The sequence below is a fragment of the Canis lupus genome, chromosome 6 (genome assembly GCF_003254725.2).
Source record: "Canis lupus dingo isolate Sandy chromosome 6, ASM325472v2, whole genome shotgun sequence".
Classification (NCBI taxonomy): Eukaryota; Metazoa; Chordata; class Mammalia; order Carnivora; family Canidae; genus Canis; species Canis lupus.
Genome location: NC_064248.1, coordinates 38,375,584 through 38,389,456, shown reverse-complemented (window position 1 = coordinate 38,389,456; position 13,873 = coordinate 38,375,584). Strand labels below are relative to the sequence as shown.

The 13,873-nt window shown below is 53.9% G+C and overlaps 1 protein-coding gene across 5 annotated transcripts in view; it reads left to right on the top strand.

The window, feature by feature from the left end:
- The first annotated feature begins 1,728 nt into the window (after nt 1–1,728).
- The window catches only part of PDPK1 (3-phosphoinositide dependent protein kinase 1), a 79,396-nt gene continuing 67,251 nt past the window's right edge, over nt 1,729–13,873 (top strand). The window contains exon 1 of one of the 5 annotated variants that reach the window (XM_025416880.3): nt 1,729–1,752. Coding sequence is in view for 3 of the 5 variants with exons in the window: in XM_025416876.3 (XP_025272661.3) it covers nt 3,854–3,883 (30 nt within the window). In the remaining 2 variants the exon portion in view is untranslated. Of the gene's footprint in view, nt 1,753–3,757; nt 3,884–4,022; nt 4,169–8,207; nt 8,360–13,873 lie in introns of those variants that run through there. The other 4 variants (XM_025416878.3, XM_025416876.3, XM_025416879.3 and 1 more) reach the window with 4 other exon arrangements.

Here is a 13,873-nt window from a genome sequence, read left to right as displayed (position 1 = left end):
CTGGTGCCTTGGTTGGGACTGCGGCCACCCTCGTCGTTCAGGGGTGCAGCCGGCACCGCCAGCGATGCGGAGCTTCTCCGTCACCCCGAAGAGTAGCTCTTCCCACTAGATAATATCCCTGACACCCCTCCCCCCTCCGCGACCTGGCACCCACCATTCCACTAGGGAGCCTGAAGCTGCAGGGCTTTAAACAGCCGTCCTTGCCATTTTAGGACCCCAGCAAGGACACGGCCTGGCTGCAGGGCGGTCGATGTGGGTGGGCCTGAGTCCTTGAGGTTGGGGGGGCTCGCTGAGAGGACAAGCTGGGGTGGGGTCCCTGGGGAGGTGTCCCTCGCGTGGGAGGTGGGAGGGCCCTGTGGGGGGGGGGGCTTGTCGGACTCCCCAGGAGTGGGAGCTGCGGAGCGTCCCGAGGGCCGGGGCTCCCCGTCGAGGGGTCCTCCAGGCCCCGAGCGCAGCGTTGGGGCGCTGACTGGTGCTGAGCGTCTGGGAGGGCGGGGGTGGGCAGCCCTCCGGGTAGGGGGGTGGGGGGGACCCTCAGAGGAGCGGGGAAAGGGCGGGCAGCCCTCCAGGGGGGTTCCTTCGGGGGGCGGGGCCCGCAGCCCCAGCGCCGGGTCGCGCGGCCCCAGAGATCGGGGGAGGGGTGCGGCGGGCGGGAGGACGGGCCTCTGCCGGGGCCAATCGGGCCCGCCGCGCGCTGGGACGCGCCGCCCTGAGACCCGGTCCCGGTTTAGGGGACCAGCCGCGAGCCGGGAGACCCGGAGGGCGCGGGGTTCCCCCTGTGCCCCTCCCTGCTCCTTCCGGTCGCGCTCCTGTGTGGCCTGGTCCCCAGCCCGGAGCTGGTCGGGGTGGGGGGTGGGGGGCACCCCACTGGGCACCTGGGCCCTCCCCAGCCCCTGGCGCCCTGTGCCCGCGCGGGCCCGTCTTCGAGCCCTGCCTCTCCCCGACGATTAGGGCGCCGCGTGGTCCTTCCGACCCGACCGAGCCTGCCTTTCCTTTTGATTCTCTCTGGTTTGTTTTATAAACCGGGATTGTGCTTTTTGATATTGCTTTGCTGATTATTATTTTTTGGTTAGGCAGCGTGGAATGGGAAGCTGTCTGGGTGGGGACGCGTGGAAATGTCTCGCTACTGTGACAAGGTCCCCAGGTGCCTTGAGATGCACGTTTTATGACGTTAACCAGCGCCCGCCAACGAGCAGTGGCCTTCCTCCCTGCCCCCCCGCCCCAAGGCCCAGGCCCCTAGCAGGAGGGACCATGGGGTGGCTCCTCCCTGCCCACCCCCCCGGCCTGGGCCCCCAGCAGGAGGGACCGTGGGTGATGCTGAAGGGGACCTGGTGTGGGCACGCCTTCAGGCCCTTTGGGTTCCTGGCTTCCGTGTGCCACAGAGGGGCCTTCCTATTAGTTTTCTTGTGTTCCTGTAACAAATTACCACAAATTAGGAGTTTCAAAGAACACACATTTATAGCTCTGGAGGTTGGAGTCAGAAATAGGGCTCAGTGGACCAAAATCAAAGTGGGGGCAGAGGTTCATTCTCCCTAGAGGTTCTAGGGGGAGATCTTCCGTTCCCAGCTTCCAGATGGTGCCCACACTGATTGTCTCACCGCCTCCTGCATTTGCAAAGCCAGTGCCAGCAGGTTGGACTGTTCTATTTATGTTGCCTCGTTCAGACTCTGACTCTTTTTCTCTTCCATCTTTTAAGGACCCCTGTGATTATATTGGGCCAGCCTGGATGATCCTGGATAATCCTCTTTTAAGGTCAGCTTGTTGGCAGCCATAATTCCTCCTTTCTATGTCACACATTCACGACCTGGGTGAACAGGTCACGGTCATTTTTGGTGGGGCCATTATTCCGCCTACCATCTCTTCTAGAGAGAAGGGCCTGGGCCAGAGCTCCCGAGTGCCTGGGTCTAAAAGAAATGCCATATTCCTATCATCAGCGTAGGAGGGTGCTCATTTCCTACATGCTTGTCAGCACTGGATGTTTACAGTCTTTGGGATTTTAAACAGTTTTTGGAGTCAGACCATTTTACAGTGGGGGAGTTGAAATTTAGGGAGGGAAGGCTGCTCACCTGAGATTTGATGCAACTTTGTGTTTCTTGTTTTCCAGTTTAGTTAAAATATTTTTTTTCTAGGTACCACAATTTGTATGAGAAGGTATTTTCCCAGGTGGCTTGCAAATTATTGGCTTTGACATTTATCTTTCTCTTTCTTAAAGATTTACTTTTTTATTTGAGAGAGAGAGTATGTATGTTGGTAGGGAGAGGAGCAGATGGAGAAGGAGAGATAGTCCCAGGCAGGCTCTGTGCTGAGCACAGACTCCAACTCGGCGCTCAATCTTATGACTCGAGCAGAAACCAGGAGTCAGATGCTCAACTGCCTGCACCACCCAGGCACCCCAGGCATCTTTCATCCGTCTACCTGCAGCCAGATGCATCTTGAGAGCCTTGGGTGTGGTGACCAGGCACTTAGTGGGCAGAGGCAGGAGACCACATGATTATCTTTGAAGGGTCCTCTTGTGTTTTCCTAACGGGATGTGTGGTAATTGGTTCCCCTCCCTGCCTCTTCGCCTGACTCTTTTCTGGCTCTCAAAACCTCCAGGGCCACAGGCTTGGCCTGCCTTTCTCATCATGTCTCTCCTCATCTCTTTCTGCACCCCAGTAGAATTGGGGTCCTGGCTCTTCCCTGGATGAGCTCTGGTGCCCAGCCTTGCAGATGGCCCCCGGTGATCCCACCTTGGGGATTCACAGCTTTGTGTGGTTCTTCCCACATGGCACCAGGTGATTTTGTGTGACCAGTACAATGTGGGTAGAAGCAATGCTGGATCACTTCAGAAATTAGGGTATAAAAGCTATAGTGGGGGACACCTGGGTGGCTCAGCAGTTGAGCATCTGCCTTCAGCTCAGGGTGTGATCCCAGAGTCCCAGGATCGAGTCCCACGTCAGGCTCCCTGCATGGAGCCTGCTTCTTGCTCTGCCTATGTCTCTCTCTGTAGGTCTCTCGTGAATAAATAAAATCTTAAAAAAAAACAAAACAAACAAAAAACCAAGGAGGGGGCACTCGGCTGGCTCAATTTGTAGCATATGTGACTCTTGATCATAGGGTTGTGAGTTCCAGTGCCATGTTGGGCGTGAAGCCTACTTGAAAAAAAATAGTAAAAAAATAAAAACAAAAACTTAAAAAAAAAAAAAAAAAAGCCCTTGCAGATTCTGTGTTGGGTGTGCTCTCTTTCTCTGGAATCATTTGCTCTAGAGAAAGCTGGATGCTGTGACATGAAGACACTGAGGGAGCTCTGTGGAGAGGCCCCCGTGGTGAGGAAACTTAGCCTCCCTGAACATGTGAGTGAATGGGCCACCTTGGAAGATGCTCCCACTCTAGGCAAGCCTTTATTTATTTATTTTTCAATGGTTTTATTTATTTATTTGAGAGTAAGAGAGTACCCAAATCTCCAAGCGCGGCCTGGAGGGGCAGAGGCCGAGGGAGAATCCCAGGCAGGCCCCATGCTGAGCGCGCTACCTGGGGCTCCATACAGTGACCCCGAGATCACAACCTGAGCAGAAACCAACAGTCAAATGCTGAGCAGACTGAGCCACTCAGGCCTACCCCCACCCCCACCCCCACCCCAGCCAGGCCTTTTGGTGACTTGGTGTTCGGGCTGACAGGAGATTCCCTGACTAGAACCACCTGGCCAAGTTGCTCCTGGCTTCCTAACCCACAGAATCTGTGAGGTCATAGATGTTTGTTTTACGTGTCTGAGTTTGGGGATAACCTGTTATACAGAACTCAGTAGCTAGCACATCAGCTGTGTGATGCTGGGCGAGTTCCATAGCCTCTGAACCTGGGTTCCCTCCTTCAGGCCATGGGGAGAATAGAAGTAAGCGAGAAACAGGTGAACTGTCCCAGGCCAGGTGGAGCACGGGCCAGGTGTGCCATGAGGGCTCCCCAACCACCCTAGGCCGCGTACCCATGGCCCCCTCCCAGGGTGGTTATGGGCATCCCCCTGTTCTTCCCTGGGTGGAACACGACCTCACAATGTCAAGCCAAGCATTGCATTCTTGGCCTGGGGTCACCCTTCCACTGGTCAGGGGCACCAGGCAGGGGAGGGAGAGAGAAGAGCCAGGGGCTCTGTCTCTCTTTCCTCCAGCCATCATGCCCATGATGTGTGCGGGGCCAGGTGAGTCCATGTCCCCTGCTGCCCACTGTTCTGGGATCCACAGCCAGACCTCAGCCATGGCAGGGGTACCCGGCCTCTCTCTGGGTGAGACGGGGCCTGGCCCGGCTTTGGGAGGCCCACCTGCTGTTGAGGCCCCATGAGAACTGTGTACTGTCCTTGTTCCTCTTTCCGCTCCTCCCTGCCCTGCCCCCGCTGCCCACTCAGCTGCTAGGCCAGGGCCAGGGCCTGCCTTCTCCCCTCACACATTCCCCTGCTCCACCTGCTGCTCCAGTGGGCTCAGCATTCCCGACAGGTACTTCCCCCTCTCCCTCTCCGTTTCTCTGTGAATTACTGTAGAACCACCCGGTCATGCTGGTGTAAGTGACTCCAAAACAAAAACTCAAGACCTCAGTTCCCATTGTGTGATCTTCCCCTTCACTCTCTCGTGAGACCTTTACCCTCTTCTTTCCAGTAGCTGCATCGAATTCTCCAGGATGAACTACTGTAATTTATTTTACCATTCTGTGTCGATAGACATTTTGATTCTTTTTTGTTTTTTGTTTCCCCTTCAAGTTAAGCCAGTTTTAGATTCTTGCTCAGTTTTTTTTTTTAAGATTTTATTTATTTATTCGTGAGAGACAGAGAGAGAGAGAGAGGCCGAGACACAGGCAGAGGGAGAAGCAAGCTCCATGCAGGGAGCCCGACGTGGGATCCGATCCCAGGTCTCCAGGATCATGCCCTGGGCCAAAGGCCAGACGCTCAACCACTGAGCCACCTAAGTATCCCCAGAATCTCTGTTCTTATCCTGGGATTTCTCCACATGATCCATTGAAAACTGCACCTTTTCCCCAGGCACTGGTTTTCTTTCTTCCTCATAGCACTTACTACCTTCTCACATCCCATAAGATTTACTTGTTTGTCTCCCCTGCCCTGCCTCCTGCCTGTGGCATCAGAGTTCCACGAGGTCAGAGATTTTTCTGTTTTGTTCACCAGGGAATTGCCAACATCTAGCACAGTGCTTTGCATGAGGGGAGACTGAACCCATACATGCTGAGGAGACACATCCTGGGACTTCCCTCCATCCCCTTCCTGTGTGGTTGGTTTCTTCCTGTTAACTGGATCTCACATCTACTTCTTTCTTGATTTACTCTGTCACTTGGTGGAGCACATCCATTAGTAACTTTCTGAGAAAGGTTGCTCTTGGTGTGTACATATATTTTTTAAACTCTAAAGCTATGTATCTATTTACAATTGCATTTAGTGTACTGTCTGGCAAATTTCACTTGTAAGATGGTGATAAATGCTAAGTACCTCATAGGGTTGTGATGAGAATTAAGTAAAAATGGTTAGCATTCTCTGAGGATGTTATTATTACTCTGTGAGGACTAAAATCAATACAAAAGAAGGGTTTCTTGGGAGGTGTTGAATGCAGTGGCTAAGAGCAGGGCTGTGGTGCTGTCAGGGCTGGTTCTGAGCTCTGTGCTCTGTGACCTAGTAAGTCTATGATTGAGAGTAGGCAGGGCACTAAAGCCTCAGTTCCTTTCTGTGAAAGAGGGGAATGGTCACAGTTACCTACTGCTCACAGGGCCATCGTGGGCAAAATCAAATGTGCCTTTAATCTGTAGTAAGGGATAATGTTCCCGTGTTCCCGAGCATTGAATGTGGCTTGGTGTGGTGGCAAGAGCTCCACCTTGACCTTGTCTTTGTGTTCACTGAGGGTTAGTGTCTGGTGGGGGGTAAGCAGTTGGCGATTTGCAGCCTGTATCTAAAGTCCCGAGAGGGATCCATGCACTTTGACCCACCAGTTCCATCTGCTGAGAATTTATCCTAAGGAAATAAATAAAGGTGTGCCTGAATTTGAGTGCAGGGCCTTGTTGACGAGACGTCCGGGAACCACTTGAATGTCAGGAGGGAGCTTGATCAGTACGCGGATCTCTAAGCCATAGGCTTCCTCCAGCGCGGGCCTCTGCATCCTTCACAACCGGGGAAGATGGCAGGCAGATGGCAGGAGAGCTGTATGGAATAGAGGATGATGCATTGCTAAGTGAAAAAAGTATCAAAACTGCAGAAGCCCTTTTGGGGAGTAGAACTTATATTTGCCTTTTTTTTTTTTCTTATTGTTCTTTACATTGCATACATATACAGAGGACTGGAAGCCTCATGGTCAAAGCATAACCTCTGGCATACGGGTATCGAGGTCCTGGTTCTGGCACTGCAGGACCTGGGGCAGTTATAGAACTTCAGTGTGTGTCAGCTTCCTCATCTGGAAAGGGGGCAACTAGCAGGCATGCTTCCTTAGGGATTAGGCATGAAAATTCTGTATTTACTTCTTTTAAAAAAATATTTTATTTGTTTATTCATGAGAGACACAGAGAGTCAGAGACACAGGCAGAGGGAGAAGCAGGCTCCATGCAGGGAACCCCAACCTGGGACTCAGTCTCCGATCTCCAGGATCACGCCCCAGACTGAAGGTGGCGCTAAACCGCTGAGCCACCGGGGCTGCCCTCGTATTTACTTTTTAAAAAATTTTTATTTATTTATTTGGGAGAGTGCACACGCACAAGCAGAGGCCAGGAGCAGAGGGAGAAGCAGACTTGCTGTCACAGGGAGCCAAACAGGGGGCTTGATCCCAGGATCCGGAGATCAGATGCTTCACTAAGCCACCCAGGTGTCCTTAGACATGAAAATTCCTTAGTGATGGATCAACATTAGCAGCTATCACTGCCATTCAAGAAATAAATTCTAGTTTGTGGACTTATCGGTTCATTTACCTAATTCTCTGTATTGTGTAAATCGTTATTTTTGGGACGTCTGGGTGGCCTAGTGGTTGAGGGTCTGTCTTTGGCCCAGGTTGTGATCCCGGGGTCCTGGGATCAAGTCCTGCTTCAGGCTTCCCATAGGGAGCCTGCTTCTCCTTCTGCCTGTGTCTTTTCCTGTGTCTCGTGAATAAATAAATATTTTTTAAAAATTATCTTTAAAAGTAAATACGTATTTCGTTTGGAAGTAGAAAAAAGGTTATTTAAAAGTATGCGAGATTGAGGTAACAAAGATGAGCGTGATTTTTGTCTGAACAACACGTTACAACAATGTGAATGCACTGAATGCCACGGAACTGTACGCCTGGCTTATGCTAAAATGGTTAGGGTGGGGGGGCACCTGGGTGGCTCAGGTCATGGTCCCAGGGGTCCTGGGATCGAGTCCCACATGGGGGAGGGGTTGCTCTCTGCTCAGAGGGGGTCTGCGTCTCCTTCCGTGAGTCCCTCCCCCTGCTTGTGCTATCAAAAATTTTAAAATGTATCATTTATTCATGGGACACAGAGAGAGACGGAGGCAGAGGGAGAAGCAGGCTCCATGCAGGGAGCCTGACGTGGGACTCGATCCCGGGACCCCGGGGTCACGCCCTGGGCCGAAGGCAGGCGCTCAACCTCGGAGCCTCCCGGGCTGCCCCCTCTATCAAATATTTTTTAAAAATGGTTAAGGTGGTAAAGTTTATGTGTACTTTACCAACTACGAAAACGTAAGCATAACGCTAGCATCATTAACAAGTGCAGAGAAATTCGGCATCCTCGTCATCAGGAAAGCTCCGAAGGCGTCCGTGCGGCAGGCCGCGATGCGACGGGAGCTTTCCGCCTCCTAACGTGATTTCATGGCCCGAGTTTCCGTCGTGCACGCTTGTCAGTCTGGTGAGCCGCTAAGTTGCGTCTGGTAGTGTCCGTGCAGAGCCGCGCCCCGAGCCCGGCCCGCCGCTGCCCCGGGCGTGACCTTGGCCCGCTCAGGGCCCCCCAGCCTCAGTTTCCCCCGCGGGCGTCGGGGATGACAGCTCGCCTCCCTCCCCCGCCCCGCCCCCCGGCCCCGGGATTGGCTCGCGCCTGCCGCCCCCCCTCTGAGGCGGGGCCGGGCCGCTCCCGCCCGTCGGGCCCCAACCCGGAAATGCGGCTCGGGGGCGCCGGCGGGGCCGACGGAGCCGCGGCGGAGCGACGGCGGTCGCGGCCAATGGGCGCGCGCGGCGGCGGCGGAAGTCCCGTCCGGCGTCGCGCGGGGGCGGGGCGGCGCCGGGGGCGGCGGGCGGCGGGGCGGGCGCAGGATGAGGGCGGCCATTGCTGGGGCCCCGCCGCGGGGAGGAGGACGCTGAGGAGGCGCCGAGCCGCGCAGCGCTGCGGGGGAGGTGCCCGCGCCGACGCGGGGCCCATGGCCAGGACCACCAGCCAGCTGGTGAGTGCGCGCCGGCCGCCCGGACGCGCCGGCCGGTCAGCCAGCCCAGCGCGGCGGCGGCCGCCGGGGCCCGGCGAGGCGAGGCGGCCCCGGGTCCCCAGGGCCGGGCGGCGCCTCACCTGCGGCCGGGCGGCCGGGCCGGGGACCGCGGGCTCCGTGAGGGCGCCGCTCGGCCGCGGTGGGGAGCCCGGGCCCCGGCGCGGCGGGCGCCTGCCCGGCGGGGGCGCTGACAGACGCGCGGAGGGCGGGGGAGGCCGGGGAGGTGTCACTGGTCTGTCGCGGTGGAAGTGCTTGGAAAGTTTGTTTTCGGAGCGCCGCGGCCTGGAGCCGAGCCCCCGGGTTTACCTTTCGCTCCGCCCGCGGAGGACCCGCCCCGGGCCTCCCCCTGGAAGGGCGTCCCGGTGCCTCCGCCGCCGCGAAGCGGGAGGGACGCGCTCTGGCTCGGAGCACCTGATGCTCCAGGCCGCCCCCCCCCCTCCATTCACGGTCGGAGGGGAAGCTGGCGACTCCGTCCGCGGCCCGGCGGGGCGGCCCTGCGTGCTTTTCCTGCCTCGGGGCTCTTCTCCAGCGCAGGCATCAAGTGTGGGAAGCCCCGGGGAGGTCGGGAGGTCGGAAGCTGCTACGGAGGGCAGAACGATCGTGACAGGGAGGAGGGATTGCAGGGGAGGAGGAGGAGGAGGAGGAGGAGGAGGAGGAAGAAAAGCGCTTGTGGGGTGGAGTATTTTGCTTAAAAGTATCGCTAGTGTTTCCCTGTTGTTTTATTTTTTTTTTTCTCCGTTGCTAAAAGTATCCTTGGTGTTTTGATGTTTCCACTGTGTTTGATTTTTGGAGTCGGGAAGGTGGTTTCGGGATTCATACCTCGGGCGCGACTATGAGAGTGGGTGATGGGAGGATGCCTGCGCAGCTTGCAGAACTCGGTTCAGAAGGCAAATCAGAATCACTTAAGTGAGCGAAGGCCCTGGAAACTCACCTGACTCATTTTTTCAGCATATACAGCGTTGTGGCAGCAGTTCTTAATCCTTTTGGGGAGTCTGGAACGCCTCTGAGAATCTGATGGAAGGTGTAAATTCTCTCCAGAGGAAAACACTGAGTTACTCGCGTTTTGTAATTACTTTAGCAGGGTCTTGAACCTTCTGCATCGCGTCCATGGACTTCAGGCTAAGAATGCTGTAGAGATGGGTGACGATCCAGAGTCTGAGAGGAGGACCTGTTCGCTTGAGAAAAATGGTGAAAGGCGACGGGGCCGTCTTTGACTGTTGCAACATGTGGCTGTACCCTGGGGTGTCTGGGCTAACAGGCAAAAACACGCATTGGGCCTCTTGGCGAGCCTCAATGGAGGCCGGGGGTGACGACAATCGTGGAAGTGTATAAAACGAACTTTTCATACAGCGGTGTTGTTGCAGCGCAAGGGGTGTACTTTGGTGGAAGTCGTGGCAAGAGGCAAAGAGCACATTTCCTCGTGGTCTCGGTTGTTGCACGCAATGGGCGTTGGACATCTGGGGTTTTCTTTGCATAAGTCATCTTTTTAGTGCAAAAATGTTGGAATCCAGTGAGAGAAAATGAGTTGTGCAAAAAGGAGAGACCTCCCTATCGGGAAGTGAGAGGAATAAGGGTTTTGTGTCTACAGCTGGATCCCCACCCTCCTCTACCCACAGTGTGAGAATATGCCACGTTCCCCCTCAAAAATGGCAGAGACGTCCTCCCAATATTGGCTGTTCACCTGAGGACAGATAACTTTGCATGGTTCAAGGGAGTTTGCGTCTAGATGTTTAAGGTGGTGATGTGTGGAGAAGCCCCTGACCTGGTGATTAAATTTCCCGGTTTCTGTAAGCATGTGCAGCCAACAGGGGGAGCAATCCAAATTAGGTCTGAAAGTGGCCTACCGCGCTTTGATCCTCAGGTGGGCCAAAGGCTGTAGGTACCAATTCTTGAGCATTTATTTTAAAAGCAGGCACTTTTCCAGATAGCTCAGCGAGTGTTGCTTGATTTTTGTTAACAGTGTTGTGTGAGGTAGGTGTCCTTCCCATTTTACAGGTATGGAAACTGGGATGCAGGGAGGTTAAACATCTGCCTGGTAAATGGAATGCAGTGTGAACCCACGTCTGAGTGACAGCAGAGGCCTGGCACTGCTCTGCCCTCACGTGGGGAGTGCCCTGAGGGAGGGTCTGCTGGGCAGCTCAGCACGGCACTGCCCAGAATGTCTTTCCTGGGAGTTTTGCCTGAAGGGTCCTGACTGTGCCGTGCTAGAGGCAGGAGGGACGTCTTCACATGGAAGGACAGCACGCTTATTTATTTCTTTGGGCAGATGGCTGAACTCTGTGACCCCTGAAGCCTGTTTCAGCCTCACGCTGTCAGAAAGCAGCTGTTTGGAAAGAGGCTCTGCTTCATCTGTATTTGAGGGCTGATATTCTGAATGGGTGAGGCTAGGAATCCTCCCTTTGGGAAACAAGAACTGTGCAGAGATTTCGGGAAAGGTAAAATGGGAGATGAGACAGAGTGGCTCTCTGCACGCTCTAGGGAGGGCCACTCTAGCTTTTGCAAGGGTGGCTGCCTCCTTTTGCGAGAAGGCAGCTGGGAAAGTGGGGAACATGAAAAAAAGTGGGTTTCCACACTCCTTTTTGGGCCGCTCCTCCTCCTCGGTCTTGCTTGATGTGATGTGTTTCTGTACCTGTGATAACCCTATAGCAGTTCCGCCTGTAGAGGCGTGGCCCCTGTACTAAGAGGTGGAAGTGTAGGTTTGTGCTGTTCTCTGACAAGTATTTTGTGGGAAGGATCCCAGCAGCAGCCTGTGTAGCTGTGGGGCCTACAGAGAGGCCTTGGACAGCTCTTCAGTCTAGCCTCCGGGCTGCCTTTAGCACAGCTTGGATGAGGAAGAAAAGGCAGCTCCTGGGTGTGCATCCTTTTTTTTTTTTTTTTTTAAATTTTTATTTATTTAAGATAGTCACAGAGAGAGAGAGAGGCAGAGACACAGTCAGAGGGAGAAGCAGGCTCCATGCACCGGGAGCCCGATGTGGGATTCGATCCCGGGTCTCCAGGATCGCGCCCTGGGCCAAAGGCAGGCGCCAAACCGCTGCGCCACCCAGGGATCCCTGGGTGTGCATCCTTTTCACTCTATGCTCTTGTCTCCTGAGCTGCCTGGGGTTTGGGTGCATTTAGGGCAAAGATGTGGTAACAGGGAATTGCTGCAGAATCGGGGTGAGTAAGCTCAGTCCTCTCTGAGTTGGAGTGTGGAGAACCGTTCCTGCACTATGCTTTGTCCTTTCCTGAGGAGTGTCTTCTAGGGAAATGGACTTTGCAGGAACCCTATGCGCTGCTGAGGAACCTTGGCTGCAGAAATGACTCCCTAGGCAGGTGTGAGAACTAGGGCCGATGTGTGCAAGCTCTGTGCCTGCCCTTTGGATGACAGCGGGCCATAGGGGGAAGGAGTGCAGTTGTTTTGAAGGCAGGTTCAAAGGGCAAATCACCAGTGGAGGAAGTGCTGGTGTGGAAATGAAGTTTTGGACATGTATTGTTCAGGCTTGTTCAGCAGTGCCGCCTTCTGTAACTGGGTCGTGTTTGGTATCAGACTCTTTAAAAAATTATTTGAATATCAAGAACCAGTTGTGTATCCAGTCTCTAGCTGAATCAACAGACAGAGTGCATTTTTTCCAAGAGTAAGGGGAGTACCTTCTGATGATGGTGTCTTAGATGAGAAAGGCCTTTTTCAGGTTCACGATGTTCTGTTTTCAGTGCTTGACTGGCTGCAATCATATAATTGCAGAAAGTGTGTTTTCATCTCTTTATTGTAGAAGATTTTCCTGATTTTAATCTTAATTTTTATTCCAAGAAATTCCAAGTCATTTTTTTTTCCAAGTCATTTTGAATGTGTTAAGAGAGGTAGTTTGTTACACAGGATCTAGGTTTGTGGCTTTCAAATCCCTCATCGGGATTTGAAATCCCTCATCCCTAGGGCAACTGATTCAGATTTCTGTTTAAATAGTTGGGTTGCATAAAAGCCCACATAAGTAGACCTGACAGGACTGCAAACTCTGTATAGAAGAGATGGGACGTGCCCTACATTAGCAGCCCTGGCCTCGGTGCGCAGCCCACGGAGGAACAAACATTTCATTTGGAGTGTTGTCCAGGGGCCCGATAAAGGCGGACACCTAGTTCTGGTGGCCTAGCGACCTCTGCCTCACAGGCAGGATGGCCTGCCCTCTGCACCAGCCGCTGTGCTTTGAATCAGCTTGCAGTCTTCAGGAAGTGAAGTGTTTAAAGGCTAGATGTGAAGGTATGTCTGGATGCCAGGGAGGTTCGTCCTGAGGTCTGTGCCTTCTGCATGTTTGTGGAGCTGGTGGCAGGTCTGCCCCTGTTGGAGAAGGCTGATGAGAGGGCGCGTGCAGACGGCTGTGTGTGTGCATCTCGTACATCTCGGCAATATTTGAGTCAGAATTCACCCAGCTGAGAGCTTAGCTGTTACAATGAATTCATTGTTAAAGTCTCATTCTTCAACCTGTTTTTCTCTTTTGGAATTAATTGTACTGCAGTGGGAGTTGTATCTCAAAGCGACAGCTGTATATCGGATGCTGTCAGAGGTGGCTGATAAGATTAGCAGGGACGCTTCCAGTCTTATAGAAATTCTTAAAAAAAAAAAAAAATTCTTGTGAAGTGCTTTGACCTGCAGTGGTGACCTGCAAGGAAAGGGGCTTGGAGTTAACCTTTCTCTCTCTGTCCAGTTTCTGAGAGATGGGGAGCACAGGGCCTGCAGTGGACCTGGGAACTCTGCCCCAACCCCTGGAGGGGAGGGCCTTATCCCTTGGAGACCTTGCTCTTGAACCCCGTGTAAAGCAGGTACATGGACCCCGTTGTGGCCTGGCTGTGGATGCTGCCATGCAGTGAAGGAAGTGATTCCACCTGGGGGATGGCTGCACTGTGCTCTCATCATACACTCTCCCCTGGCGGGGCTCAAAACACAACAAGCTTTCTTCCCAGTTCCCCCTTTGCTGGTCACCGAGAAGTGAGCGCTTGCTGGAAGGGCGCCGCAGTTCCAGCATTCCTGGGACATCCCCCAGCTTCTTATGGCCTCTCACTTTGCTCCTCTGTGATGAGGGTCCCTTCTCAGATACTCCTGCCTTGGTGCCCTCACTTCCCAGAATAGTGTCCAGGATGTTCTGGGCTGCCTGGTTCTCCTCTTTAGGCTCTTCCTCTTTGCCTGAAGAAACTCCCCTCAGTGGAAACTAGCCCCTGGTGCTGTGAAGCCTTTTCTGACCAATCAGCTTCTTTGAGTGCCATGTCGTTTCCCCCCCCCCCCCCCCCCCGCCCGCTGCCACTTTGGTCTGCAACAGGTTTTGTTATATAGTCAGCTCTGGAACAGGTCCTGCGTCTTATGTCCTTATCTTTTTTAAAACCTTGAATCTCTAGATGACTTCTCTTATTTTTTTCATGCTTTCTCCTCATGGTTCTCATATCTGGGCTTCCTGTGGTGTATTTGTCACATACCTATCTTACCATCATTGCTATTTGTTAACCAAAAAC